This window comes from Euphorbia lathyris, chromosome 8 (genome assembly GCF_963576675.1).
Source record: "Euphorbia lathyris chromosome 8, ddEupLath1.1, whole genome shotgun sequence".
NCBI classification, from domain to species: domain Eukaryota; kingdom Viridiplantae; phylum Streptophyta; class Magnoliopsida; order Malpighiales; family Euphorbiaceae; genus Euphorbia; species Euphorbia lathyris.
Genome location: NC_088917.1, coordinates 30,956,909 through 30,983,660, shown reverse-complemented (window position 1 = coordinate 30,983,660; position 26,752 = coordinate 30,956,909). Strand labels below are relative to the sequence as shown.

At 37.4% G+C, this 26,752-nt stretch overlaps 1 protein-coding gene and 2 non-coding genes across 3 annotated transcripts in view; 1 reads left to right on the top strand and 2 right to left on the bottom strand.

Annotated features, from left to right (window-relative positions):
• The window catches only part of LOC136203902 (uncharacterized), a gene marked incomplete at its 5' end in the record, with an annotated part of 38,406 nt that extends 12,624 nt beyond the window's left edge, over positions 1 to 25,782 (top strand). The window contains 3 exons of the mRNA XM_065995127.1: positions 8,014 to 8,882; positions 8,952 to 9,085; positions 25,323 to 25,782. Coding sequence (XP_065851199.1) covers positions 8,014 to 8,882; positions 8,952 to 9,085; positions 25,323 to 25,782 — 1,463 coding nt within the window. The remainder of the gene's footprint in view (positions 1 to 8,013; positions 8,883 to 8,951; positions 9,086 to 25,322) is intronic.
• Positions 5,613 to 5,719, bottom strand: LOC136204982 (small nucleolar RNA R71). Its single transcript, XR_010675792.1, has one exon. It is a non-coding gene; the product is annotated as a small nucleolar RNA R71 (small nucleolar RNA).
• Positions 15,645 to 15,751, bottom strand: LOC136204981 (small nucleolar RNA R71). The gene has a single exon (XR_010675791.1). It is a non-coding gene; the product is annotated as a small nucleolar RNA R71 (small nucleolar RNA).
• Positions 25,783 to 26,752: the final 970 nt, after the last annotated feature.

The following is a 26,752-nucleotide window of genomic DNA, read 5'->3' as shown; positions in this document are numbered from 1 at the left end:
GTTGGATGAATTACGCTATTTGTCCTATGAAAATGCGAGCATTTATAAGGAGAAAATTAAAAAGTGGCATGATGCCAAAATAAAAATTAAAAACTTTAATGTTGGAGATAAGGTCTTACTTTTTAATTCTAGATTAAAATTATTTCCAGGTAAGCTAAAATCTAGATGGGCTGGACCATTTTTGGTTGTTCAAACATTTGATTACGGAACACTGGAGCTAGAAAAGTCTAATGGCGACCGATTTAAGGTCAATGGTAATCGTTGCAAAATTTATTTCGACGGAGCTCCTATTCAAGCAATTGAATCCGTGGATAAATTTTATAAAAATTAATTTCTTTGATTTTTATGTTTTTAATTTATAGCTTTTCTTATTTTCATTCTTTTTCTTTTTAATTTATTGTTTTCTTTTTAATTTATTTACTTTAATTTTTGTTTTTATATATTTATCATTAAGTACAAATGAGTTTTGTTCACATTAAAATTTTAATTTAGTCATGTTATGAAATTTTCATTAAGTGTTGAGTGTTATTTAGAAATTATATATGCATAAATCTCAGTTGAGATTTTCTATGTTCCAGGATTTGGAAATCTCAGCTGAGATTCCGAAAATCTCAGTTGAGAAATTTTCTGTCTTTTTACATTTGAAATAACTGTAAGTGATTACAGTCTTCTTTCTTCAAAATTTTCTGTCAGTTAAATCGAAGAGGTATCACTTTGACACCTATTTCTTTCTAACAGACATAACCTTTCACTTATAGTTCTTATATATTCCTGTAGGATCAGACTTCTTCCATTTTACTTCATCTTTCTAAATTTCTTTCTCAAGTTCTCAAATCCTACAGACTTCATTTTTCTTTTCTATCACAAACATGACTAAGTCTTTAAAGAACATTCAAAAACAAAATTCTTCTCGAAAAGAGAAAGTTGATATCTCCGATAGATATGGAGCATGGTTTCCCATTTATAACCATGACGAGGGGAAACGTTTTATGCAATTCAGATATGCTCAGTTCTTTGGCATGATGTATCTGGACGAGTTTCTGAACGAGGAACTCGGGATAAGCGAAGACATTGATCGCTATTTGACTAATTTGAGTTGGTCAAAATTTGTTCATATGAAATTTCCTATTATTGGAAATTGGGTTCTGGAATTTTTCTCCACAGTTCGATTCGTCAACAAGAGACGTGTTCGTCTCAGTTTTCGTTGTGAGGGGAAGGTATTTACTTTTGGCTATCCAGAACTTCACAATTGGTTTGGATTTCCACCCCGAGACACAACTCAACACCATCCTGGAAGGGATATGACTTCTAGAGATATATGGATGATGCTAACAGGATTTTGGCAATTCAATCCACGTATTGCCTTCAACAAATCCATTAATTCTAATTCCATATTGTATCTGCACAAATTCCTCTGTCATAGCCTTTTTGGTCGAGTCAGTAGCAATGTTGTGAAAGATACTGATCTTTATGTGTTGGGCGACATTTTCCAAGACAACTCAGTTAACTCCTCAAAGATTTTGATGGAGGGGTTACTTGCTGCTTCCCGTTCGAAGAAACGGAAGATTGGGTTCGCCAACATCATATGTGGAATAATTTTAGGAGCCAAGGGAACCATTTCTGTTCCTTGGACTAATACAGAACCATACCCGATTTTAGACTACGAGTTCTTAGAGAACGAGGGACTTGTCAAACGAGTTTTCCGTTCTGGTCCAACATTCCTTTCTGCACCAGAGAGGCAAGTCTTCGTTCAAACGAAGATTAAAAGGGCCAATGCACGTCGTCTGTAATTTAGTTAGGGATATATATATATATATTTTTTGTGTTTCTGTTTGTTGTTTTTAATATATATATGAGTGCTTGTTTGTAAATTATGTTTTTATAATGTTTCTATGTAGATGTATATTATGGTATTGTTTACAAATGATAAATAAAAGTGCATTGATTGTTTAGTTTATTTCTTTTTTTTTTTCTTAAGGAACAACCTTTGGTTTTCCTTTAATTTAATTTTTTAGTTTTGTTTATCTCAGTTTCAGGGATTAATGTTCATATTTTTGGTACTTAATTTTAAGAGGAATTGGTTTTGAAGTGTTAAAATCATAAAAAACAGTCCCACTTTTACCCAGATTTTTCAGAATCTCAGTTGAGATTTCGAATTCTCAGTTGAGACAGCGAAGGAAGAATTTTTTAGGCAAAATTTCGCCCCTTCCCTACTTGCTGTCACGACTGAGATTTTGAAAATCTCAGTCGCGACCTGCGACATGTAGGTGCGGGATTGGGCGAAATTTTCACCATCTTTTCCTATTCCTACTCTATTTACTACCCTATTCAACTATCCTAATCAATACCTATTACTTACACCTATATTTTTTTGATTAAAGATTGGTTAGCGAGGAAGGGTAAGCGTACTTACACCTATATATATCACCTATTTTTACACCAATCAATCATCTTTTCTCTTCCCAATAACAAGATTCACTCATCTTCCCCATAAATTTTTACCCTATTCATCTTCTTCCCCAATTCACCACCATTCTCTTTCATTCTAACTTTCATCCTTTCATATTATTTTCACCTATTTCACCCAAATTTCATCTATTTTCACCCTAATTTCACAAACCAAAACAATATGCCTAGACAAAAGACCGTTGCAAACAAAGCCAAGGCCACCGAGATCAATAGATTACGGGTTCAATATGACGCTCCGTTCGATATCACGTCGGAAGCCGAAGGACGCAAATATCGCCGGTTTTCTAATGTCCTCGTAGAGTTCGTGGCTATGCCTTTTCTTGACACCGACACGGTAGATACTCTTTCTTTTACCGAGCGTATTGATGAATTTCTTACCGTTCTTGGTTGGAAACGATTTGCTAGTATGGGTTTTCCTAGTTTTAAAACGCATATTATTGAGTTTTTGGTTACTCTAACCTATGACAAGAAGAAAGGAGTTATCTCTTTTCGGAGTGATGGAGTTCGTTATGATGTTAATTATGCGGCCATGAACCGTTGGTTTGGTTTTCCTACTCGCAATTTTTATTCGAAGCCAAAGCCTTTTGATTCACACACGGTTTGGAATTCTTTAACCGGTTTAGATGTTTTTAGTCCAAAGAATACATCTAGTAAGCTAATTAAGGATGATTGTGTATTCTTCTTTCACAAGTTTTTATCATTCTCCTTATTTGGTCGGGTTAAAAGTTCAAAAGTGCAAGTTCGTGATTTGGTTGTGTTTGATGCTATTTTTAAGGGTTTGACAATTGATAGTATTGAGATGATATTTACTAATTTAGTTCGAGCTTCCAAGTCCCGCAATAAGCAAGTGCCTATGGGTAATTTGATTACCGGTATTGTTTTGGGCGCTCGAGGTGAATTAGCGGATTATCAAAATATGCCTCATGTTGGTTTACCATCATTGGATCTCTCGGCACTTCAAAGGGCCAATTTATTGAAGAATTTGGGACCACCCGCTTTTATATCTTATGCGGATCGCACGAGACGTGTTTTTGCTACGATGAGTAGTGAAGCCTCGGGTTCTCAAGGTTTAGGTGCCCAAGATGATAATGAGGAGGATGAAGAGGAATTTGATGAAGAAGAAGAAGAAGAGGAGAATGTTGATGTGAATGCCACCGAGGAGGACGAAAAACAGTCGAACGCCAGGGAGAACATCTCTCTGTCGCGACTGAGATTCTCTAAATCTCAGCCGCGACTTACGGAGGCCAGACCGGGGGAAAACAATGTATTCAAGCTTGCCCCTATACCCCCTGTCGCGACTGAGATTTTCAGAATCTCAGTCGCGACAGCAAGTCTTCCTGCACACAGAACACATGTTTAATTCGTAAAAACGCGTCTGTTCGTTCGGATAAAAGCAATCCTTCACCAGCAGACACGACCCGTCATTTACAACCCTTCACTAACTATAAATAAGTGATCCATTTCAGAAATCAAGGTTGGTTATGTTGGGAAAAGTTAGAGAAATTAGAGAAGAAAGTTGTTATGTAGAGTTTTCTGATTCAGAAAAGAATCAGAAAGTTAGATTTTATTTCTGTAAGCAATCGTGCTGTACACGAATTGTATTTAGATTAGTTATAAACACAGTATTAGTTTAGTTTTCATTCTGATAGTGGACGAGACCAGTCTCTATTCCAAAGATCCAGCGAGAAGAATTGACGGCTGAAGCGCATATGGTTTGACGAGCCTACGAAGTTTGAGAGAAAGATTGACGACCCGGATCTCAAAGTCTTCGTTACAATGCTATCCAAGTTTCTACTTCTCTGTTAACTTGTGAAAATTCACATTTCAATTAATGATATACTTATTTATTCAATATATTCTTACTGTTGTTATTTTGATATTGTTCTGACAAAATGATTTTCAAAATGATATATTGGTGTTTTTATTAAAACGTTCTATTCCATCTTATTCTTATAAGAACTTTGTTGAACACTTAACAAATTTAGTTTTTATGGATGACATGATCGCTGATCGCGGCTTATCAGAAGTAAAACACTAGTTTGATTAAGGTAGGAATCGTCTCTACGCTAGAGGGATTTCTATGGTTCGAAGCCATTTAATTGAGTAAATTATTATATTGTTACATGTCCATAATCTCACAAAGTTAAAGTTGTTTACTTTGCTTTATGAAAATAAAATCTATTTTATTCCAATTACGGAAGTATCTATTTTATAATCAAAATTCCAAAACGGAATTGTTCTCTAAACTCGATATAATCCTTCTATCTAATCCTAATTTACCAAAACCAATACAATCAATTAAACGTATTTCTTTTATTAAACCTAAACACGTGATTAAACCGAATTAGATAAAGTTTTAGTTAAAAAGCGTTCCCTGTGGGTTCGATATCTTTTATTACTACAAGCGTATACCGTGCACTTGCGGAAATCGCTCAACAAGTTTTTGGCGCCGTTGCCGGGGAACGCCAAAAATTTTGACAAAATTTTAAATTTTTCGTGTTTTATTTCGAATCTAGGTTTAAACATATTTATTCTAACTTTTATAATTTAAAAGTTTTCATTTACTAATTTATTTATTTTTCAAAATTCTGTTTTGTAGGTAGTTTCGGTTCGTGCAAGATTTCAGGTTCATGAGCAGTTCTCGAAGTTCAGGCATTGTACCAGACCCTATAGACCCAGAAATTGAGAAAACCATTAGGAAGAACAAGAAAAATAAGAAAAACAAAAATAAGACCCCAGTAAAAACCCATACCGAGCCAGAAAAAATGGCAGACCCACCAACACTTATGGAATACGCTAGGCCAGGTGTGGCCGGTGTAACCAATAGTATCGTTAGACCCAGAATCACCGCAAATCAATTTGAAATTAAGCCAGCTTTGCTTAATATGTTGCAAAATAATGTAATATTTTACGGGTTACCTAACGAAAATCCTAACACCCACTTAACAAATTTCCTAGAAATTTGTGACACTTTTAAAATTCCAGATGTGACTGCAGAAGCAATCAAACTTCGCCTCTTTCCTTTCACTTTGAAGGATCGAGCCAAAGAATGGTCAACTTCTATGCCAGCCGCAACTTTTGCCACTTGGGAATAATTAGCCCAAGCGTTTTTATCGAAATATTTTCCTTTAGCAAAAACCGCAAGAGTCATAAAGGAGTTAACATCTTTTTCTCAAAATGATAATGAGACCCTTTATGAAACTTGGGAACGTTTTAAAGAACTTCAACGTTTATGCCCACACCACCAATTACCCGCTGAACTTTTAATGCAAACATTTTACAATGGACTAAATCCTACAACTAGGGGTTCATTAGATGCTATGTCGGGAGGGCTATTTATGAAGAAAACATCAGCCCAAGCGAGAGAACTTTTGGAGGAAATGGCAATCAACAGTAGTATGTGGCCCGCGGAACGTGGACATATGCCGGTGGCAAAACCATCATCCTCAACCTCATCATCAGTTAAGGGTATAGTTGAACTTGATCCAGTCGCGATGCTACAAGCCCAATTTTCTGCTTTATCGCATAAAATTGACAAATTTATGGCACCACGCGATACCAATGGTAATCCAATCCAAACGGATGTGGATTACGAAAATATGAGTGAGATTGAACAGGTAAATTTTGTCCAAGGGCAAAACCAAACTAATAATCTTTATTCTAATACTTATAATTCTGGATGGAGGAATCATCCTAACTTTAATTGGAAAGATAATAGTAACAATAATATTAGTGCTAATCAAAATCGTACCACTAATTATCAAAATCAGTCAAGAGATACGATTAGCACTTTATCTTCTAAAATCGACAAGTTTATAGATGCTATCAGTGGAAAAATAAGTAATCACGACGATGGTTTTAAACGGATCGAAAATAAATTCGATCAGCTTATTAAAAACCACTCATCTAGCATCCATAATTTGGAGGTTCAAATTGGTCAACTTGCTAAATCAATTCCATCCCGAAAAGAGGGAAGTCTTCCCAGCCATACGGAAGAAAATCCGAAAGAGCAGGTGAAGGCTATTACTTTTCGTTCAGGAAAAAATTATCAAGGGCCTGAAATGCCCAAAGATGTAACATTACCGGGAAATGATTTACCAAAGTCCAAAGAAGATATCTTAAACACAAATATTTCACCATTTGACACAGGTACTAAAACTTTTGCACCCAAACCACCTTTTCCACACAAAGTCTGCAATAAGGATTATGATAAACAACTTCTAACGTTTTTTGATAAACTCAAAAATTTGCATATCAATTTGACGTTTATGGATGCAATCACACAAATTCCTAACTATGGTAAGTTTTTAAAGGATTTGATTTCAAAGAAAATCAGTTCGGAAGGAATTTCATCCATTTCGTTAACTGAAGACTGTAGTTCAATAGTATCAAGTAATTTGCCCACTAAACTCAAGGATCTCGGATGTTTTACTATTCCATGTAAGTTGGGAGATATTGAATTCCCAAGTTGTCTTTGTGATTTAGGAGCAAGTATAAACTTAATGCCATTGTCTATTTTTAACAAGTTAGGTTTAGAAGAAGATATCAAACGTACCAATATGGTTTTGCAATTAGCGGATCAAACCACTAAAAGGCCGTATGGTATAATTGAAGATGTTTTAGTCAAAGTCGATAAATTTATTTTTCCTGCCGATTTTGTTATATTAGACTTTGCATATGATGTAAATTGCCCTTTAATTTTCGGTAGACCGTTTATGAACACGGGACGTGCTCTAGTAGATGTGTCGGAAGGGAAGGTAGTTTTAAGGATAGGAGAAGATAAGGTCGAGTTTAACATGAACAAAGCGATGAAATACCCTATGGAGGAATTCACTTGTATGAAACTTGACTTAGTCGAGAAATGTGTCAATGATGTAATTCAAAGTGAAGAAATAATTGAACCTATAGTAGACGAGGAATTAGATGATAAGGACCCAGAGCCTTTGATTAGAGAAGATGGACCAGTTCCGCCTTCAATTGTAACACCCCCTAAATTAGAACTTAAAGAGTTACCCAGTCATTTGAGGTACGCTTTCTTAGGCGAAGGCGATTCTCTACCTATAATTATTTCTAACAAATTAACAAGCGATCAAGAAGAAAAATTGAAAGAAGTTGTTAGAAATAGGATAGGAAGTATGGGATGGAAAATTTCAGACCTAAAAGGAATTAATCCTAGTATAGTAATGCACAGAATTCACTTAGAAGAGGATAAGCCACCTAAAGCGAATAGGCAAAGACGCTTAAATCCGAACATGAAAGAAGTAGTAAAAAATGAGATTACTAAACTTTTAGACAATGGAATCATTTATCCGATCTCGGATAGTGAATGGGTTAGTCCAATCCATTGTGTACCTAAAAAGGGAGGCAAAACTGTTGTAAGAAATGATGAAGGTGAAATGATACCTACACGAACCACCACCGGTTGGAGGGTTTGTATAGACTATAGGAACCTAAACAAAGCAACCAGGAAAGATCATTTTCCTCTACCTTTCATTGATCAAATGATCAAAAGGATAGCCGGTCATGCATTTTACTGTTTCCTAGACGGTTACTCCGGATTCTTTCAAATTTACATTTACCCGGATGACCAAGATAAAACAACCTTCACATGTCCTTACGGAACATTTGCATATAGGAGAATGCCTTTTGGTCTATGTAATGCACCAGCAACATTTCAACGATGTATGACAGCAATTTTTAATGACTTCATTGAAGACATAATGGAAGTTTTCATGGATGATTTTTCAGTTTATGGAGATTCTTTCGATGCGTGTTTACAAAACTTAGATAAAGTATTGTCTAGATGTGAGGAAACGAATTTAGTATTAAATTGGGAAAAATGTCATTTCATGGTAGACGAAGGAATTGTTTTAGGTCATAAGATTTCTGAAAAAGGTTTAGAAGTGGACAGAGCAAAGACTTCAGTTATAGAAAAATTACCCCCACCAACCACTGTTAAGGGAGTAAGATCATTTTTAGGTCATGCAGGTTTTTACAGACGGTTTATAAAGAACTTTTCTGTAATCTCCAAACCACTTACTAATTTGCTTATGAACGATTCAACTTTTGATTTTAATAAAGATTGTTTACAAGCTTTCAATACTTTGAAAACGGCTTTAGTCAGTACACCAATAATATCAAAACCCGATTGGAATCTACCTTTCGAAATTATGTGTGATGCGAGTGACTTAGCTGTAGGATGTGTATTAGGTCAAAGGAAGGATAAGAAACTTCATGTTATATATTATGCGAGTCACACATTGTCCGGTGCACAACTAAATTACACCACAACTGAAAAAGAAATGTTAGCAGTAGTTTTTGCATGCGATAAGTTCCGATCTTATTTGTTAGGATCTAAAGTTATTATTTATACTGATCATGTAGCTTTACGATATTTATTTGCTAAGAAAGATGCAAAACCATGTCTTATTAGATGGGTTTTACTATTGCAAGAATTTGACATTGAGATTAAAGACAAAAAGGGAGTTGAAAACCTGGTCGTCGATCATCTGTCAAGACTTGAGGATGAAAACGGTCCCATCGGTGAAACATCAGGTATTCGAGATGATTTTCCCGATGAACATCTCATGCAATTACAAAGTGTCATAACTCCATGGTATGCGGATATAGCCAATTACTTAGCTGCACATGTTGTGCCAGATGGATTGACTTACCAGTAAAAGAAGAAATTCTTTTCAGAAGTTAAGAAATATTTTTGAGAAGATCCATTCTTGTTAAAAACATGCGGCGATGGAATATTTAGGAGATGTGTTAGTGAGTTTGAATATGACAATATAATGATAGAATGTCATGCTAGCGCTTACGGAGGTCATAATAGCGTAAGCAAAACAGCAGCTAGAATACTTGAATGCGGATTCTTTTGGCCTACTCCGTTTAAAGATGTCCGTTCATTTATTCTCCACTGTGATAAATGTCAAAGAACAGGGAATATAGGAAGGAGAGATGAGATGCCTCTTAAGAACATTTTGGAAGTTGAAATCTTCGACGTATGGGGAATTGATTTCATGGGTCCTTTTCCTCTTTCTTTTGGCAAAAATTATATATTAGTAGCCGTAGATTATGTTTCAAAGTGGGTTGAAGCAATTGCAACCCCGACAAATGATTCTAAAGTAGTTGTTAAGTTTTTAAATTCAATATTCTGTCGATTTGGAGTTCCTAGAGTTATGGTAAGCGACGGTGGTACCCATTTCGTAAATAGAGCTTTTGAGTCACTTATGAAAAAATACGGAGTACACCATCGTATCTCTACACCGTACCATCCTCAAACGAATGGTCAAGCAGAAATTTCAAATAGAGAACTCAAATGGATACTTGAGAAAACAGTTTCGTCTTCTAGAAGAGACTGGGCACATAAACTTGACGATGCACTATGGGCATACCGTACTGCATTTAAAACACCTATCGGGATGACACCTTATAGATTAGTCTATGGTAAAGCTTGTCATTTGCCGGTTGAATTAGAACATAAAGCATATTGGGCTATAAAAACCCTTAATTATGATTTGCAGAGCGCAGGGAAAAAGCGTTTGTTTGACTTAAACGAGTTGGATGAATTACGCTATTTGTCCTACGAAAATGCGAGCATTTATAAGGAGAAAATTAAAAAGTGGCATGATGCCAAAATAAAAATTAAAAACTTTAATGTTGGAGATAAGGTCTTACTTTTTAATTCTAGATTAAAATTATTTCCAGGTAAGCTAAAATCTAGATGGGCTGGACCATTTTTGGTTGTTCAAACATTTGATTACGGAACATTGGAGCTAGAAAAGTCTAATGGCGACCGATTTAAGGTCAATGGTAATCGTTGCAAAATTTATTTCGACGGAGCTCCTATTCAAGCAATTGAATCCGTGGATAAATTTTATAAAAATTAATTTCTTTGATTTTTATGTTTTTAATTTATAGCTTTTCTTATTTTCATTCTTTTTCTTTTTAATTTATTGTTTTCTTTTTAATTTATTTACTTTAATTTTTATTTTTATATATTTATCATTAAGTACAAATGAGTTTTGTTCACATTAAAATTTTAATTTAGTCATGTTATGAAATTTTCATTAAGTGTTAAGTGTTATTTAGAAATTATATATGCATAAATCTCAGTTGAGATTTTCTATGTTCCAGGATTTGGAAATCTCAGCTGAGATTCCGAAAATCTCAGTTGAGAAATTTTCTGTCTTTTTACATTTGAAATAACTGTAAGTGATTACAGTCTTCTTTCTTCAAAATTTTCTGTCAGTTAAATCGAAGAGGTATCACTTTGACACCTATTTCTTTCTAACAGACATAACCTTTCACTTATAGTTCTTATATATTCCTGTAGGATCAGACTTCTTCCATTTTACTTCATCTTTCTAAATTTCTTTCTCAAGTTCTCAAATCCTACAGACTTCATTTTTCTTTTCTATCACAAACATGACTAAGTCTTTAAAGAACATTCAAAAACAAAATTCTTCTCGAAAAGAGAAAGTTGATATCTCTGATAGATATGGAGCATGGTTTCCCATTTATAACCATGACGAGGGGAAACGTTTTACGCAATTCAGATATGCTCAGTTCTTTGGCATGATGTATCTGGACGAGTTTCTGAACGAGGAACTCGGGATAAGCGAAGACATTGATCGCTATCTGACTAATTTGAGTTGGTCAAAATTTGTTCATATGAAATTTCCTATTATTGGAAATTGGGTTCTGGAATTTTTCTCCACAGTTCGATTCGTCAACAAGAGACGTGTTCGTCTCAGTTTTCGTTGTGAGGGGAAGGTATTTACTTTTGGCTATCCAGAACTTCACAATTGGTTTGGATTTCCACCCCGAGACACAACTCAGCACCATCCTGGAAGGGATATGACTTCTAGAGATATATGGAGGATGCTAACAGGATTTTGGCAATTCAATCCACGTATTGCCTTCAACAAATCCATTAATTCTAATTCCATATTGTATCTGCACAAATTCCTCTGTCATAGCCTTTTTGGTCGAGTCAGTAGCAATGTTGTGAAAGATACTGATCTTTATGTGTTGGGCGACATTTTCCAAGACAACTCAGTTAACTCCTCAAAGATTTTGATGGAGGGGTTACTTGCTGCTTCCCGTTCGAAGAAACGGAAGATTGGGTTCGCCAACATCATATGTGGAATAATTTTAGGAGCCAAGGAAACCATTTCTGTTCCTTGGACTAATACAGAACCATACCCGATTTTAGACTACGAGTTCTTAGAGAACGAGGGACTTGTCAAACGAGTTTTCCGTTCTGGTCCAACATTCCTTTCTGCACCAGAGAGGCAAGTCTTCGTTCAAACGAAGATTAAAAGGGCCAATGCACGTCGTCTGTAATTTAGTTAGGGATATATATATATATTTTTTTGTGTTTCTGTTTGTTGTTTTTAATATATATATGAGTGCTTGTTTGTAAATTATGTTTTTATAATGTTTCTATGTAGATGTATATTATGGTATTGTTTACAAATGATAAATAAAAGTGCATTGATTGTTTAGTTTATTTCTTTTTTTTTTTCTTAAGGAACAACCTTTGGTTTTCCTTTAATTTAATTTTTTAGTTTTGTTTATCTCAGTTTCAGGGATTAATGTTCATATTTTTGGTACTTAATTTTAAGAGGAATTGGTTTTGAAGTGTTAAAATCATAAAAAACAGTCCCACTTTTACCCAGATTTTTCAGAATCTCAGTTGAGATTTCGAATTCTCAGTTGAGACAGCGAAGGAAGAATTTTTTAGGCAAAATTTCGCCCCTTCCCTACTTGCTGTCACGACTGAGATTTTGAAAATCTCAGTCGCGACCTGCGACATGTAGGTGCGGGATTGGGCGAAATTTTCACCATCTTTTCCTATTCCTACTCTATTTACTACCCTATTCAACTATCCTAATCAATACCTATTACTTACACCTATATTTTTTTGATTAAAGATTGGTTAGCGAGGAAGGGTAAGCGTACTTACACCTATATATATCACCTATTTTTACACCAATCAATCATCTTTTCTCTTCCCAATAACAAGATTCACTCATCTTCCCCATAAATTTTTACCCTATTCATCTTCTTCCCCAATTCACCACCATTCTCTTTCATTCTAACTTTCATCCTTTCATATTATTTTCACCTATGTCACCCAAATTTCATCTATTTTCACCCTAATTTCACAAACCAAAACAATATGCCTAGACAAAAGACCGTTGCAAACAAAGCCAAGGCCACCGAGATCAATAGATTACGGGTTCAATATGACGCTCCGTTCGATATCACGTCGGAAGCCGAAGGACGCAAATATCGCCGGTTTTCTAATGTCCTCGTAGAGTTCGTGGCTATGCCTTTTCTTGACACCGACACGGTAGATACTCTTTCTTTTACCGAGCGTATTGATGAATTTCTTACCGTTCTTGGTTGGAAACGATTTGCTAGTATGGGTTTTCCTAGTTTTAAAACGCATATTATTGAGTTTTTGGTTACTCTAACCTATGACAAGAAGAAAGGAGTTATCTCTTTTCGGAGTGATGGAGTTCGTTATGATGTTAATTATGCGGCCATGAACCGTTGGTTTGGTTTTCCTACTCGCAATTTTTATTCGAAGCCAAAGCCTTTTGATTCACACACGGTTTGGAATTCTTTAACCGGTTTAGATGTTTTTAGTCCAAAGAATACATCTAGTAAGCTAATTAAGGATGATTGTGTATTCTTCTTTCACAAGTTTTTATCATTCTCCTTATTTGGTCGGGTTAAAAGTTCAAAAGTGCAAGTTCGTGATTTGGTTGTGTTTGATGCTATTTTTAAGGGTTTGACAATTGATAGTATTGAGATGATATTTACTAATTTAGTTCGAGCTTCCAAGTCCCGCAATAAGCAAGTGCCTATGGGTAATTTGATTACCGGTATTGTTTTGGGCGCTCGAGGTGAATTAGCGGATTATCAAAATATGCCTCATGTTGGTTTACCATCATTGGATCTCTCGGCACTTCAAAGGGCCAATTTATTGAAGAAGTTGGGACCACCCGCTTTTATATCTTATGCGGATCGCACGAGACGTGTTTTTGCTACGATGAGTAGTGAAGCCTCGGGTTCTCAAGGTTTAGGTGCCCAAGATGATAATGAGGAGGATGAAGAGGAATTTGATGAAGAAGAAGAAGAAGAGGAGAATGTTGATGTTAATGCCACCGAGGAGGACGAAAAACAGTCGAACGCCAGGGAGAACATCTCTCTGTCGCGACTGAGATTCTCTAAATCTCAGCCGCGACTTACGGAGGCCAGACCGGGGGAAAACAATGTATTCAAGCTTGCCCCTATACCCCCTGTCGCGACTGAGATTTTCAGAATCTCAGTCGCGACAGCAAGTCTTCCTGCACACAGAACACATGTTTAATTCGTAAAAACGCGTCTGTTCGTTCGGATAAAAGCAATCCTTCACCAGCAGACACGACCCGTCATTTACAACCTTTCACCAACTATAAATAAGTGATCCATTTCAGAAATCAAGGTTGGTTATGTTGGGAAAAGTTAGAGAAATTAGAGAAGAAAGTTGTTATGTAGAGTTTTCTGATTCAGAAAAGAATCAGAAAGTTAGATTTCATTTCTGTAAGCAATCGTGCTGTACACGAATTGTATTTAGATTAGTTATAAACACAGTATTAGTTTAGTTTTCATTCTGATAGTGGACGAGACCAGTCTCTATTCCAAAGATCCAGCGAGAAGAATTGACGGCTGAAGCGCATATGGTTTGACGAGCCTACGAAGTTTGAGAGAAAGATTGACGACCCGGATCTCAAAGTCTTCGTTACAATGCTATCCAAGTTTCTACTTCTCTGTTAACTTGTGAAAATTCACATTTCAATTAATGATATACTTATTTATTCAATATATTCTTGCTGTTGTTATTTTGATATTGTTCTGACAAAATGATTTTCAAAATGATATATTGGTGTTTTTATTAAAACGTTCTATTCCATCTTATTCTTATAAGAACTTTGTTGAACACTTAACAAATTTAGTTTTTATGGATGACATGATCGCTGATCGCGGCTTATCAGAAGTAAAACACTAGTTTGATTAAGGTAGGAATCGTCTCTACGCTAGAGGGATTTCTATGGTTCGAAGCCATTTAATTGAGTAAATTATTATATTGTTACATGTCCATAATCTCACAAAGTTAAAGTTGTTAACTTTGCTTTATGAAAATAAAATCTATTTTATTCAAATTACGGAAGTATCTGTTTTATAATCAAAATTCCAAAACGGAATTGTTCTCTAAACTCGATATAATCCTTCTATCTAATCCTAATTTACCAAAACCAATACAATCAATTAAACGTATTTCTTTTATTAAACCTAAACACGTGATTAAACCGAATTAGATAAAGTTTTAGTTAAAAAGCGTTCCCTGTGGGTTCGATATCTTTTATTACTACAAGCGTATACCGTGCACTTGCGGAAATCGCTCAACAAGTTTTTGGCGCCGTTGCCGGGGAACGCCAAAAATTTTGACAAAATTTTAAATTTTTCGTGTTTTATTTCGAATCTAGGTTTAAACATATTTATTCTAACTTTTATAATTTAAAAGTTTTCATTTACTAATTTATTTATTTTTCAAAATTCTGTTTTGTAGGTAGTTTCGGTTCGTGCAAGATTTCAGGTTCATGAGCAGTTCTCGAAGTTCAGGCATTGTACCAGACCCTATAGACCCAGAAATTGAGAAAACCATTAGGAAGAACAAGAAAAATAAGAAAAACAAAAATAAGACCCCAGTAAAAACCCATACCGAGCCAGAAAAAATGGCAGACCCACCAACACTTATGGAATACGCTAGGCCAGGTGTGGCCGGTGTAACCAATAGTATCGTTAGACCCAGAATCACCGCAAATCAATTTGAAATTAAGCCAGCTTTGCTTAATATGTTGCAAAATAATGTAATATTTTACGGGTTACCTAACGAAAATCCTAACACCCACTTAACAAATTTCCTAGAAATTTGTGACACTTTTAAAATTCCAGATGTGACTGCAGAAGCAATCAAACTTCGCCTCTTTCCTTTCACTTTGAAGGATCGAGCCAAAGAATGGTCAACTTCTATGCCAGCCGCAACTTTTGCCACTTGGGAATAATTAGCCCAAGCGTTTTTATCGAAATATTTTCCTTTAGCAAAAACCGCAAGAGTCATAAAGGAGTTAACATCTTTTTCTCAAAATGATAATGAGACCCTTTATGAAACTTGGGAACGTTTTAAAGAACTTCAACGTTTATGCCCACACCACCAATTACCCGCTGAACTTTTAATGCAAACATTTTACAATGGACTAAATCCTACAACTAGGGGTTCATTAGATGCTATGTCGGGAGGGCTATTTATGAAGAAAACATCAGCCCAAGCGAGAGAACTTTTGGAGGAAATGGCAATCAACAGTAGTATGTGGCCCGCGGAACGTGGACATATGCCGGTGGCAAAACCATCATCCTCAACCTCATCATCAGTTAAGGGTATAGTTGAACTTGATCCAGTCGCGATGCTACAAGCCCAATTTTCTGCTTTATCGCATAAAATTGACAAATTTATGGCACCACGCGATACCAATGGTAATCCAATCCAAACGGATGTGGATTACGAAAATATGAGTGAGATTGAACAGGTAAATTTTGTCCAAGGGCAAAACCAAACTAATAATCTTTATTCTAATACTTATAATTCTGGATGGAGGAATCATCCTAACTTTAATTGGAAAGATAATAGTAACAATAATATTAGTGCTAATCAAAATCGTACCACTAATTATCAAAATCAGTCAAGAGATACGATTAGCACTTTATCTTCTAAAATCGACAAGTTTATAGATGCTATCAGTGGAAAAATAAGTAATCACGACGATGGTTTTAAACGGATCGAAAATAAATTCGATCAGCTTATTAAAAACCACTCATCTAGCATCCATAATTTGGAGGTTCAAATTGGTCAACTTGCTAAATCAATTCCATCCCGAAAAGAGGGAAGTCTTCCCAGCCATACGGAAGAAAATCCGAAAGAGCAGGTGAAGGCTATTACTTTTCGTTCAGGAAAAAATTATCAAGGGCCTGAAATGCCCAAAGATGTAACATTACCGGGAATTGGTCAAAAAGACCAATTCCGCCCCCACGAGTTCACGACCGGTCCCACGACTTCCCACCTACATAAGGACACGAAATAGGTCAAGAAGAGGGCCTGAACCGCGTCTATAAATAGGATTTTTTCAATGTAAATTAGATATCTTTCATTATTTGTAATTTACTTTAGCTTTCCCCTTGAAATTCCTCTCCATCTCCTCCATCTTCTTCAACCTCCATTGAAGCTCCTTCAAAGCTGTTCTCCGAGGAATATTCAAGGTCCGTCCTTAAGACCTATGAAGCCGGCTGCAGAGTAGACAGGTTCCCTGAAAGGGATTTTCGTATCTCCTTTTATCTTTCCTTGTTTGTACTCTTTGATACAGTCTATGAATCCTAGGCTAATTGTATCCTGTGACATTGTTCTTCGCCTTTAATAATATTTTAGCTCTTCTTTTGTTCTATGATTATTTGTTTAATCTTTATCTTATGCTTTATTCAATTGGTTTAACTCATTCAAAAGCCCCAAAATCGAGTAGGCACATATTGTAAGCTGAATCTGACCTAGTCAGATCCTAGGAGATTGACGACCTCTTAGTTGATTAAGCCCAAATTGCTGAGCCTTAGACCTAGTTTCGGCCTTACAAGGGAATCACGAACTAGGAACTTCAGGAGGGTAAGTAGGGTTAATCGCCTTGAATACAAGTGACTTAGATTAGGTTTTTAATCAATAGACCTAATAACCTAACTTCATTATTATCGTTCATACCATGTTCCTTTGGGTAATTGCATTAGTGAAAGATCACCTAGGAGTAGTATAACTTAATTAGGAGTAGTTTAACTTAATTAGGCGTAGAATAACTTAATTAGAATTAGCATAATTTAGCTAGGAGTAGCGTAATTCAACCTAGGAGTAGATTAACTTAAACAAACAAACTCAAAACCCCCCAAAGCCTAGATAACACCTGAGACCAAATAGCTCGATATTTGTGGTAAATAAGTCATGTGGATTCGATACCTGGACTTTCCAGATTTATTACTTGATAACGACGGGGTACACTTATCCCTTAGTGAGCCTTCTTACGGGAGGCGCATCAAGTTTTTGGCGCCGTTGTCGGGGATTTATTTCTTCTGCAATATCGAACCAAAGGTCGATTTGTTAGTTTAGGCATTCCTTTGTGAATATCTTTGTGAATATCATCTATACTTGTTAATCTATACTTGTTTATAATCGTTTATACTTGTTTATATATATTACTTTATACTTTTCTTTTTGTGAATATTTGTTTTTAATTTTTATTGTTATTTCTAATGATTCTTCTTTTTTGAGAAAATGGCTAGAAACAATGGAAATAAGGAGTCCGTTACGCATTTGCTTAACTTCCTATCTACTCACGAAGATCAAACTGACGATTTGTATGCCTCAATCAAAAAATTATGCATACAAAAAGGGATCCTAGTTGATTCAACCGCGGACGAATCAATTAAAGAACCCAATTTGGTAGGTCAGGTTGATCAGGTAATATATTTTCCCATTAACAATGAAGAACTAATCCCTAATTATGAGAAACCAAAAGTTTCAATATTAATTGAAGAATCAGTTGAAATTGAGCCTCTAGAAAAGAATCCAAAGATAGAAGAGTTCAGTTTTGCTCCAAGTCCAGAAATTTTCATTCTCTTTGATCTACCTAGAGAATCAAAAAGGGAGCAAACTAAACTTTTTCATAATTTATTTAAATTTGATCATTTGTTTTCAATAAAATTCTTTGAAACTGATAATCCGTTTTGCATGTACGGATTATTTATTCAGGAATTTGAATTCCTAACGCGAATGTCAGCATACACCTAGGAGGGAATTCTATGTCGAGCTCACCGACTATAACGTAGCGCTTCTTGGGAGGCAACCCAAGTTTTAATAAAACTTTTCAGGTTTATTTTATTTAGATTATACATTGATCTTTTAGTTTAGTTGTTTAGTTTTCTTTTACGTTTTTTTTAAGTGTTCGGGTTTAAAAAAAATAAAAAAAAAATAAATAAATAAATATTTTATTCGAACCTTCTGCCTGCCAGCTCGCGGCGAGCTGGACAAAAAAAAATCACCCCGGGAGGTCCAGCTCGCCGAGCTGGGCACTGCCGCCCAGCAGCCCGCTGGGCACTACCGCCCAGCTCACGCTGGGCGCTGCCGCCCAGCCCGCTGCTCGGCCGAAATAAGCAACAGTTCGGGATTTTTAAATCCCGAACGAGTTAAAAAAAAAAAATTGGCACCGCAAATCATCAAGTTTTTGGCGATTGCGATAAAATCAGTAAGTTGTCTTCTCCACCCTAACTTTTTGCACATGCGCTTAATGGTTTTGTATGCAATGTTGGAACTTATTGCATGATTTAAGTGTGAGGAGGAGGGGTAGACAAACTTACAAAAATTTGTATAATTTTTAAATTTTTGTTGCATCGTGTCTAGTTTAGTTTAGCGTTTTCGGGTTTTATGTATGTTTTTGCATGTTTAGGACCTAAAACCGTGAACCTCCTTCGAATCTAAACTTCGTTATTTGTCTTTAAGAGCTGAGAACCGAATCTAAGATTGCAGGACAACTAGTTTAGGTGTAGGACACAACCCTTGTATCTGTAAAAGCAAGAGCTAAAGTTTGCATTTAGACCCTACTTTTGAAGAAATGCTAAAATCATTACTTAGGTAGATAACTTAAGAATTGAAGGCATGTTGTTGAAACACCTTTCCACATAATTTTGATTTGACAAAATTGTTTAAGTGTAATCTAAAATATTCTAAACACACTAAGTTTAAATGCTTTGATTTATTCTACTAATGTGTTTGTTCAATGTTGAGTTAAATTGTTTATAAGACATAAAGATTAAAAGGCCCAAAGCGTAATACGGAAGTCAAAGCCCAAGTCAAACAGTTCAAGGCAACTCGGCCCGCGTATGTCAAAACGCTGTCGTTATGTACAAAACGCAGCTCAGCGGAAGAAGGATCTAGAAGACCTTCGTTTAACAACTTCGGGACGAAGCTGCTGAGTTGAATCGACAAAGAGTACAAGACAGCAGCTGAGCAAGAACAACTTCCAGACAAAGTGTTTCCACTTTGGGTAAAGTTCAGAAGACACAGAACGCTGTCTAGTTGACCTTACCATAAATGGAGAGACAATCTGGCGAGCTGACTAAAAGCTGCTCAACACTGACCGAGGACAGAAGATACTCAAATCTGATTGGCCGAGAGCTCTGAGCAAGACTGAGTGACAACGACAGGAAGCCGTTTCCCTCCAACGGTTATTTCGAAATTCGAATTGACCGATGTCTCAGACGTCTCTATAAATAGAGCCCTTCAGTTGCTTCATTCGACACAGAACTTGAACAAGCCATTACGCTGACCAAAATTCTACTCAAAGTTCTGCAAGAAAAAGCAAAGCAATCTTACACCAAATTTCATATCTTACGTGTAAAAGTCTAGAGTGATTATTCAATCATCTAAGGTGTCTTAGCAATTGTTGTTTAGGACAAACACTTATCATTTCTAGAGATTAGAAAGGAGAGGCTGAGTACTCGGTTATAGTACTCAGCGAGAGATTAGGAGTGAGTAGAGGTATAGAGGAAGGTACTCTTGTTATACTCAGCTTCTAAGTTGTAAAAGGTTTGATGCTCTACCGTTAAAGAGCTCAGTAGAGAATTCGAAATCTCGGAACGTGTTCCGGGGACAGGACGTAGGCTTGGAGGCCGAACCTGGATAAATCTGCTGAGTAATATCTTTCTAACCTTAAACTCCTTAATATATATATTGCTTGCTTAAACAAAACTGACCAAGTAAAGAGGTCAAGCTGAGTTGTGCGCATTGAATATCTGAGCTCAGGAATAGACCCTAAGTGCTATCTCCTGACTCAAGTAAAGAAACTGACCTAGTCACCAGTTGACTAAGCCAGTGTCTTGCTATTCACTCAGCGCCGCTGTTAAAACCTTTTTCTTGAAGAAAAAGAAGTCTGCCCTAAAGAAAAATTTTAAATAGTTCCTAACCCCCCCCCCCCTTGGAACTATACTTGTAACGTTATAAGGGACCAACAAGTGGTATCAGAGCCTGAAAGCTCACTGTAAAAGGTTTAACCACCTTGAGCTGATCCCCACTATGGGCGAAAACAGCACTCGGTTTCTCCCAGGAAACCAAACAACTCAGATCTTACCTGAGGGGCTGTCCATTACTCGGCCTCCCCTATTCTTCGGGTCTAACTATACCTTTTGGAAGAATAGGATGAAAAATTTCATTCAGGCTACAAATATGAGTGCCTGGCTGTCCATAGTCCAAGGCCTATTTGTACATGTCGAAGTTGTGGCTGGCCAAACAGTTGTTAAAGCTGAGGCCAAATGGACAGAGGATGATCTTAAGAAGCTACAAAATCACGCTTCGGCTATAAACATGCTTCACTGTGCGCTCGATGCTGCAGAATCTAATAAAATTTCAGGTTGTGAGTCGGCGCAAGAGATCTGGAAGAAGCTGGAGGTCACCTACGAAGGAACCAATAAAGTAAAGGAGTCCAAGGTGAACCAGCAGATGAGACTGTACGAGCTGTTCGAAATGAACGATGATGAGGGAATATCTGACATGAATGCAAGGTTTACAAACATCATCAATGAGCTCAAGAGACTTGGGAAGATCTTCACTGAGGAAGAACAAGTCAAGAAGATTCTTAGGAGTCTTCCTAAAAACTGGCAAGTAAAGAAGACTGCTGTTGAGGAAGCTCAAGACTTAACCACCTACAAATATGATGAACTCATCGGCTTATTGCTGACCCATGAGATCTCAATGAAGAATTTCGAGGTGAAGGAAAAGTCTGAAGACAAGAAGCAAAAATCTCTTGTCATGAAAGCTGACTCCACTGATGGGAGCTCAACAGATGATGAAGAGATGGCTATGTTCACAAGAAGATGAAAAGGCTGTTCAGAAAGAATGAAAAATATTCTAAGAAGCCTTACAGAAAGTTTGATAAGTATAAAGCTGAGTCCAGCGACAGCAAATACAAGAAGGACAACTCAAAGCCCATTACATGCTTTGAATGTCATCAAACTGGCCATATCAAGTCAAGCTGCCCCACGCTGAGGAAAGAAAGGAAGAACGGCAAAAAGGCAGTGGTGGCAACATGGAGCGACAGTGATGAGTCTTCATCATCAGAAGCTGATGCCACTGAGTCAGCAAAGATCTGTTTTATGGCTGACGAACTTGCTGAGCCGTGCGTCTCTGAGCATGCTGACCCCTCCATTGCATCTGACGATGAGGAGCAATCAAATGAGGTAATATCACTTCCCCAGCTCAGAAATGAAATGGTAAATGCCCTGAGTGACCTCTACACACTTGTCAAAAAGTGTAATAAGAAAGTTAGAGCACTCAGCAGGCGTTGTGACGAGGTTGAAGAGGTCAAGCTGAGTGACCTCAGATTCCTTCTTCAGGACAACTCAACTTTGCATGATAACATGGAGATCATACATAAGTCTGTCTCTGAAGTCCAATAATATTCTAAGAAACTGAGAAAGGACGTCACAACTATCCAGAACCAACTAAAGGTTCCAAACAAAAGAAATATTCCTCTGAATACTCAGTACCGAGGTACTGGTGAGCAGAGATGGAATCCTCAGCAGAATGTCCAGTGTGACTTCTGTGGGAAGAAAGGACACACCACAAAGGTGTGTTGGCACGCTCAGCACTGGGGTGCTGACCAGTCAGTGAGAAATCCTAAACGGAAGGTCAGATGTGACTTCTGTGGAAAGAATGGCCATACTGTCCAAGTATGCCGCCATAAAATTAAATATGATGCTTTACCTGTTGAACCTAACAAGCAAGGACCCAAAAAGAATTGGGTACCTAAGAGTAACTAGTTACATTGCAGGTAAGCCTGAGATGTGCTGAGAAGTCAAAGATGTGGTATATTGACAGCGCATGCTCGAGGCATATGACTGGTGATGAAACTCAGTTCATCACATTTGAGCGTAAATGAGGAGGAAGCGTAAGTTTTGGAGACAACAAAAAGGGTAAGATAGTAGGGTCAGGAACCGTTGGAGGTAATCCTACTATTGAGTCAGTCTCCCTAGTCAGCGGACTCAAATATAACTTACTCAGCGTAGCTCAGCTATGTGATAATGGGAGAAAAGTTATATTTGATGACAATGGATGTAAAATATACGAGGGTAAAACTAATGAGTTAATTTTAACTGCCCCTCGCATTGATAATGTCTTCATGCTGAACTTGAAGAAAAAGTTTTCAAAAACTGTATGCTTAGTTTCAAAGGAAGAAAATTCCTGGCTATGGCACAGGAGACTTGGTCATGTAAGCATGGACCTCCTGGCCAAATTAGCAAGAAAGCAATTGGTTGAGGGACTGCCAGAACTTAAATTTGAAAAAGATCAACTATGCCACGCTTGCCAAGCTGGAAAACAAACCAAACAATCTTTTCATAGTAAAAATATTGTCTCAACTAAGCGTCCGTTAGAATTACTACACTTGGATCTCTTCGGTCCAGTCCAGCCGCTGAGTCTGGGTGGAAGAAGATTTTCCTTGGTCATTGTAGATGACTTCTCTCGGTACACTTGGGTCATCTTGCTGAGTAGCAAGGATGAGACCTTTGAGACATTTTCAAATTTGGTTAGAAAACTTGAAAATGATAAAGACCTAAAGTTGGCTCACATCCGAAGTGATAATGGTGGAGAATTCAAAAACCAACAGTTTGTTGAATTCTGTGAAGCCAGCGGCATTGACCATAATTTCTCTGCTCCTAGGACGCCTCAACAAAATGGGGTTGTTAAAAGGAAGAACAGAACCTTGGTTGAAATAGCCAGGACAATGCTGAGTGAGCATAGGCTTCCAAAGTACTTTTGGGGAGAAGCTGTTAACACAGCGTGCTATATTCTTAATAGGGCTCTTGTTAGACCTATACTAAAGAAAACCCCCTACGAACTTTGGAAAGGACGAAAGCCCAACATTGGATACTTTCGTGCCTTTGGCTGTAAATGTTTTATTTTAAACACCAAAGATAGCCTAGCTAAGTTTGACTCAAAAGCTGATGAAGCTATCTTTACTCAACAAACAGCAAAGCATACAGAGTTTTTAATAAACGAACTCAAGTTTTAGAAGAGTCAGTACATGTTGAGTTTGACGAAACTAACCCTACAGGAAGATATCTGCCGCTGACCGAGGATGATCCACACTCAGTACCCACTGATCAAGATACAACCGCTGAGTCATTCCCTCAAGGGCTGACCAAAGGTAAAAGTGAACCAAATATAGTTTTCACTGACCAGTCTTCACCTGCAGAGATTGTTGAAACACAGACAGCATAAGACATAAATCTACCAAAGGAGATAAGAATTCCAAGAGGAGACTCAGAGAGTGCAATCCTTGATGCCACTGAGAATACCCTGATGACAAGAAATCAACTCAGGAGATACCTCAGCAACGTGGCCTTCGTCTCAGTTCAGGAACCAAAGAATTTTGCTGAAGCTGAGTACGACGAGTTCTGGATGATCGCAATGCAAGAGGAGCTTGATCAATTCAGAAGGAATGATGTATGGGAGTTGGTGCCTCATCCCAAGAGTCAGAAGACTATTGGAACAAGATGGGTCTTTCGAAACAAGCTGGATGAACAAGGGAACATGGTCAGAAACAAAGCAAGACTTGTAGCTCAGGGCTATAGTCAGCAAGAAGGTATTGACTACGGTGAGACCTTTGCCCCAGTGGCAAGGCTAGAGGCAATTAGAATTTTATGTGCATATGCATCTTACATGAACTTTAAACTGTTTCAAATGGATGTTAAGAGTGCATTCCTTAATGGAGTTATAAACGAGGAAGATTATGTTAATCAACCTCCAGGGTTTGAGGATCCTAAATTCCCAAACCACATTTATAAACTCAAAAAGGCTATGTACGGCCTCAAGCAAGCACCACGTGCTTGGTATGAGAGGCTGACCAGTTTCCTGCTGACTAGAAATTATGTCAGGGGCAAAGCTGATACAACCTTATTCATTAAGAGAAAGGGTAAAGATACCCTGCTGGCTCAAATATATGTTGATGATATTATTTTTGGTGCTACTAATGAGTCAATGTGTAAGGAATTTAGCAAGCAAATGCAAACTGAGTTTGAGATGTCAATGATGGGAGAACTCAACTTCTTCCTTGGACTTCAAATCAAACAAGGGAAAAATGGCATCTTCATCAGTCAAGCTAAATATGCCAAGGAGATATTGAAGAAATATGATCTTGAAAATTGCAAGCCAATATCCACTCTTATGGGCACTGACACTGTCCTCTGCGCTGACGAGAATGGTAAGTCAGTAGACAGCAAATTGTATCGAGGTATGATAGGCTCTCTACTTTACTTAACAGCAAGTAGACCGGACATTCAGTTCTCAGTATGCTACTGTGCTAGATATCAATCTAACCCTAAGGAATCTCATTACATAGCTGTAAAAAGAATCTTTAGATATTTGCAAAGCTCAGTGAACGCAGGTTTATGGTATCCCAACACTCATGGTTTTACACTCGTTGGATACACTGACGCTGACTATGGACGAGACAAGCTAGAATGGAAAAGCACCTCTGGAGGATGTCATTTCTTAGGAAGCTGTCTTGTATCCTGGTTCAGCAAGAAGCAGGCGTCAATAGCCTTGTCTACCACTGAAGCTGAGTACATTGCTGCTGGACACTGTGTTGCTCAAGTCCTATGGATTAAGCAATAGCTTGAAGACTATGGTGTTCCATTGCAAATGGTAGCCCCGAAGATCTTGAACCGCAAGCTCTATATGATCTCTTTGAAAGGGTGGTCAATACAAGTTACAATTGGCACTCGGTGAGGAGTGATGGGAAGAAGATTTCAGATTCTGATGTTGTTTCAAAGCTGACAACTCAGGTGGAACAGCTTGTTAAGCAAATCAGCAAGATGAATGTGTCTTCCATTCATAGTGAACCTTCATTTTCTGATGAATGTGACTTTTGTGGTGGTCCACACCTCGATATCAATTGCCCAAGAGTTAAACCGAGCAAAGCCAACCAAGAACAATGTCATTATGTTGGGTACAATCAAAGAAATCCACCCAATCCGTACTCAAACACATATAATTCTGGTTCCATGAATCATCTCAACTTTGAGTGGACCCATCAGCAAAATCAGCAAGAACAACCTAGGTACCAGCAGGAACAAAGAGGGCAATACCAACAACAACCTCAGCAATAGTAAAAACAGCCTGTTCAAGCTAAAGAAGAGGTTGATCCAGATTTGAAAACCATGGTGATGCAGTTCATGAAGCAAACTGAGGCTTCCATCAAGAATCTGGAGACTCAAATGCATCAATTGGCATATTCATGCTCATCCAAGGGAAAGGGTGTCATTCCAAGCAATACCGAGCCTAATCTTGAAGGAGATGTCATGGCTATCACGCTGAGGTCTGGTAAAGAACTCTCTACCCTTACTAAAACTAAAAAAGTTGTTGATGTTGCAGGTACCTCAAAAGAAGCTGAAACTGTTAAGGAACAGACTGTTCCAGAGGCCACCAGGCAGGTTGCTAAAGAACATGAGCCTATTCAAGTTCAGGAGGAACCTGTGGAGAAGTATATTCCACCTCCTCCCTATGTACCACATGTTCCTTATCCAGCAAGGCTTGTGAATCAAAAGTTGAAAGAGGAAAACTCCAAAATCCTTGATACATTGAGAAAGTTACACATCAATATTCCATTTGTGGAAGCTCTAGCTCAGATGCCAAAGTATGCCAAGTTCTTGAAGGATATTCTGTCCAACAAGAAAAAGCTTGAGAACATCTCCATGATCAAACTGAATCGAGACTGTTCCTCAATACTGCAGAACAGGCAGCAGCTTCCTAAAAAGCTCAAAGATCCAGGGAGTTTCTCAATCCCTTGTTCCATTGGTAAATTGAATATTGAAAATGCATTGTGTGACCTTGGAGCTAGTATCAATCTTATGCCGTATTCTGTTTATGCTAGGCTAGGCTTGGGAGAACCTCAACCTACTAGGATGTCGATTCAATTAGCAGATAGGTCTGTACGTTATCCTAGGGGAATTGTGGAGGATGTGCTAGTTAAAATAGGGAAATTCATATTACCCGTAGACTTTATTATCATGGAAATAGATGAGGATTTGCATGTGCCCATCATTTTAGGCAGACCATTTTTAGCTACGGGTAGGGCCT